A 5,000-nucleotide genomic window follows, 5' to 3' on the forward strand; every position below is an offset into this window, starting at 1 on the left:
CTTAAAAAAAAAAATCGGTGTCAATATTGAGCGTGAATGCATTGTGAGTATTATTAATGGTTTAGAATAAACGAGTTGTAAGCAAACTTGAATTGTGTGTTCAGGTTGTGAACCGGGGCGATCCGTACCCACAGGAAGTTGGCGCGACGGTTCAGAGGGTGATGGACCGATTAGGACACTGTAACCCATACAGACTCGTCTGGCAGTCAAAGGTCACGATCACAAACCATATGTGGCTCTGGAGCACAACAGCAGTCATTTGTAGCAATGGGTCAAAATGATCAATCTTTCTTTTATGCCAAAAATCATTAGGATATCAAGTAAAGATCATGTTCCATGAAGATATTTTGTAAACTTCCAACCATAAACATATCAAAACATAATTCTTGATTAGTAATATGCATTGCTAAGAATTTAATTTGAACAACTTTAAAGGAGATTTTCTCAGTATTTAGATTTGTTTTTGCACCCACAAGATTTCAGATATTGTCCTCCTAACAATCCTATCCTTATTTATACAGATTATATATATATAAATCTCAATTACAAAAAATGTACCCTTAAGACATATATATCCATTTTTCCAAATGGAAAACAGTGTTTGGTTTATTTCTGTGGAAGCATTGTTTCTGGCCACGAAGAGCAGCTGTTAAACAGAGTCCTCTAGTGGTGAAGTGCTGTAACTGCAGTCAGCTCTGCGCTCGCTGAAGCTGCTTTGTGTCCCTGCTGGGCTCCTGTAGGTGGGGCCAATGGCGTGGCTGGGGCCGCAGACTGATGAGGTCATCAAGGGCCTCTGTCAGCGCGGGAAGAAGAACCTGCTGCTGGTGCCCATCGCTTTCACCAGCGACCACATCGAGACGCTGCACGAGCTGGACATCGAGTACTCGCAGATCCTCGGGGAAGAGGTGCTCCAAAGAACCTGGTTGCATCGCACTTCAATCGAGTGACTTAATATAAAGTGGTCAACAGTTAAATTATATACAATTTAAATTATATATATATATATATAAGTAATATATATATACAAGTAATATATTATAATAATGAAATTATATGATAAATAAATACAATATATTTAGTTTATATTTTGATTTCATTTATTGTTCATGCATTCCCTAAACATCAAAAAAATTAATATTATTAACTATATCACTATTTAATTATAAAAATTGTAATAGAAAATAATAAAAATTATATATATATATATATATATATATATATATATATATATACACACACACATACATGCATACATTTTTATATTATTAATTTTATATTTTAAAAATGATATATAACAACTCTTTATAAGCTTGAACCAGTGGTTTTACATCAAATACAATTCTTTAACAGAATACACAAATTTGAACACTAGTGATTAAATGTGACGTTTAATTAAAAGCTGCTAGTCATCACAACTGTACGTTTCATTAGAAGCCACGCAAGGCTTCATTGAATCTGTGAGTCACTGAAATGAATCTGGTATGAACACACGAGGCTCGGTGTGCTACAGTAAAGGACAGAAATCAGTAAATGTCCTGCTGTTCTACTGCAGTCTGCGGAGTGATGTACTGGAGGTTAGTTGTTTCCCATCACTGCAGTGTCTGTTATTAACGGTGAGCCAAGCGATCTTTGACCTCTGACTTCTGCTCTCATATCTGGGACTCATCGATCAGTGCTTGGCTTCTGAAGAGTGTGAGTGTGTTTCCCAGACTCATGCGGTGTAGCGTGTGTGTGTGTGTATGTGTGTGTGCCCTGAGGCTAGCATCACTAGTCCGTTCTGGTGGTTTCTCTCACCTGTGCATCGATCTGTGGCCCCGGGGCCGGCGTCTGCAGCAGGGCTCTGATCTGATCTGATCTTCTGGATGGGTGCCGCTTCACACCGGGCCTCCAGCAGATCTGGGCAACTTCTGTGGTCAATAGCTAACAAATATTAACATGTCAGTGCACATTTTGAGCAATAACTTTACCAGGATTAGTATGGCTAAATAAAAATGCAACTTAAAATATTTTATAACTTGCAGAATAATAAATATTAACTAAATTAAAATGTAATAGAAAATCGTGTATATATACACGATCTAAAATAATGTAAAAGTTTGTGTGTACATACTACATACATTTTAATATAATAGAAATACTCATAATTTCTCATAGTTTGTTATTCTATAATAGAAATTAAATTAAGAATTTGTTTTATATTGTCTTATATACTTATTATATCTCTATCTAAAATAAAATGCATGTATTTAAAAAAAAATCTCATTTTTTTGTATTAAATATAATGTTTTATTTTCTTGCCTTCATCAGTCAAGGTTTCTTAGAAGGTAAAAAAAATAATCATTTTAATTCAGCTAATTGCCAAGGGATCATTTCTCCTTTCTCATTTTCAGGTTGAAATATTAAAATAACCAAGAATAAATAGAGTAAAATATTTTAAAACAACAAAAACGAATGAAAATTGCAAAAACACTTAACAGAATGAATAAAAGTGAGCTAAAATTTAAATAAAAACATAATTCTAATTGGAGATATCCACAAACACTATAACAGCATCTCAGTGATACTGAACATGACACCAAAGCATACAACTCGATCGTTTTCGTCGATCAACACACACTTGATTATGCAGTTAGATGGTTTTTAATGAGAAGTGTATTTTAGTGTGTATGCGGTGAGTAAAGCAGATGTGCTGTAATGTTGAGTGAACTGTGTTTCAGTGCGGCGTGGAGAACATCAGACGAGCCGAATCTCTGAACGGAAATCCACTCTTCTTCAGGGTGAGAGGCACCACACTTTACCTCATGTTTAAAACCGCACATTAGTTTAGAATTAGAGAGAGAAAATGAACAAGTACCAGTCTTTGGTTGGTTTGTGGTGAAGTGAACGGTGGTTAGTTTTCTGCTGTGTGTTAAACTCATCAGTGTGTGTCTGAGAACTTCACCTGCGGCCCGCTGAGTTTATTAAAACCCCTGAAATCAATCAGGACTTCAGCTGACTGCACACAACACACACAGAGGCGCACACACACAGAGAGACACACACAGAGAGACACACACACAGAGACAAACAAACACACACACACACACACACAGAGGCACACACACACAGAGAGGCACACACACAGAGGCACACACACACACACACAGAGAGACACACACAGAGGCACACACAGACAAACACACACACACACACAGAGGCACACACACACACAGAGGCACACACAGAGGCACACACACACACAGAGGCACACACACACACAGACAACCACACACAGAGGCACACACACACAGAGGCACACACAGAGGCACACACACACAGAGAGACACACACAGAGGCACACACAGACAAACACACACACAGAGGCACACACACACACAGACAACCACACACAGAGGCACACACACACACAGACAACCACACACAGAGGCACACACACAGAGACACACACACACACAGAGGCACACACACACACAGAGGCACACACACACAGAGACACACACACACAGAGACAGACACACACAGAGGCACACACACACACAGAGGCACACACACACACAGAGGCACAGAGACACACACACACAGAGAGACACACACAGAGGCACACACACACACACAGAGGCACACACACACAGAGAGACACACACAGAGGCACACGCACACACACACAGAGGCACACACACACAGAGAGACACACACAGAGACACACACACTCTCACTAGCAATGCTTTTCAACAGCATTTGACATTTACAATCGTATGCATAAAATATTTAACACAAAAATATTGGATAAAACAAAAATAGAATTACTTAATATTTCAGGATATAATAAAGATGTAAAAATGTATATTTAAGTAATAATTTAACATGCACAAATACAAATAATTAAATATTTAAGTGTCCACAGCTCATTATTTGCCAGAGAAATGAAGTCTAGAGACGATCATTATGAGAAATATTAGACTATATACTCATTAAATTTTACTTAACCTGTTAGTGATGTCTTAATTATTTAATGCATGTTTACATAAAAGTTATGGCGGCCACTGAGTAAATGATTATATTTCAACAATAAATAGGAATTGTATAATGTAGAAGTTAACTTGAGTGCAGTTTACATGTGTTGGTTTTTTATGGTTAAAAATAAATAGTAACTGAATTTAAGTTTGGGTTCTGTTGTTAATTCTAACTTTTTAGTGAAACGGCAGAAGCTGAGGTAGATTCCCAAATAACATTTGAACTGTAATTGATGTTATCGTCTCTGTCAGGCGCTGGCGGATCTGGTTCAGTCCCATCTGAAGTCCAACGAGCCGTGTTCCCGTCAGCTCACCCTCCGCTGTCCGCTCTGTGTCAACCCCACCTGCGCTCAGACCAAGGCCTTCTTCTCCAGCCAGAAACCCTGACCTCTGACCTCTGAGCAGCGCTGGAGGTTAGCGTGAACCCTCGGAGGGTAAAGCCGGTGCACGAGGGTGATTTCAGACTGAGACAAGTCATAAGTGCCGCCCTTGTTTAAAAAAACAAATGCACTTTTACCCCAGCTTTCATTCCAACCTTATACATCCGAAAACATCCGCATCCTCTTCGCCTTTTACTTTCCCTCTTGGTCTTTCTGTCCAGATTTGTTCTTGCATGTCATTGAGAATGCTTGTGTCTTAAAAGTCCTAAAAAATGCAAACACAGTCAGCGTGGAACAAATAACAGATTCATCAAATAAACATGGTGCTAAAGTTGTGTGCATCTGTGCGTCAGATGGGCTTTAAAGAAACCGCTCACATTCATTCACATGCTCTCAAACCTGTATGACTTTATTTCTTCTGTGGAAATGTGTTGAAAAGCTTAAAGCGCCATTAAAGAATCCTATATCTTCAGAAGAACTGCACTGGATGTTTCTACAGTTACACTAAAAGAGCAAAGTTTCGGTCATTTAGAGGCTTTTGCATATTAAACATGAGGGTTCAACATCGTCTTTGATGCTCCACAGAAGAATGAAAGTCGCACAGGTT

The 5,000-nt window shown here is 38.7% G+C and overlaps 1 protein-coding gene across 1 annotated transcript in view; it reads left to right on the forward strand.

Moving 5' to 3' along the window:
• Positions 1-5,000, forward strand: part of fech (ferrochelatase) — a 16,013-nt gene that overhangs the window by 7,625 nt on the left and 3,388 nt on the right. Inside the window, exons 8-11 of the mRNA XM_059525739.1 lie at positions 105-212; positions 741-905; positions 2,718-2,777; positions 4,266-4,426. Of these exons, the coding sequence (XP_059381722.1) occupies positions 105-212; positions 741-905; positions 2,718-2,777; positions 4,266-4,400 (468 nt within the window). The 3' untranslated portion in view covers positions 4,401-4,426. The remainder of the gene's footprint in view (positions 1-104; positions 213-740; positions 906-2,717; positions 2,778-4,265; positions 4,427-5,000) is intronic.

The sequence above is a fragment of the Carassius carassius genome, chromosome 36 (genome assembly GCF_963082965.1).
Source record: "Carassius carassius chromosome 36, fCarCar2.1, whole genome shotgun sequence".
Lineage (NCBI taxonomy): Eukaryota > Metazoa > Chordata > Actinopteri > Cypriniformes > Cyprinidae > Carassius > Carassius carassius.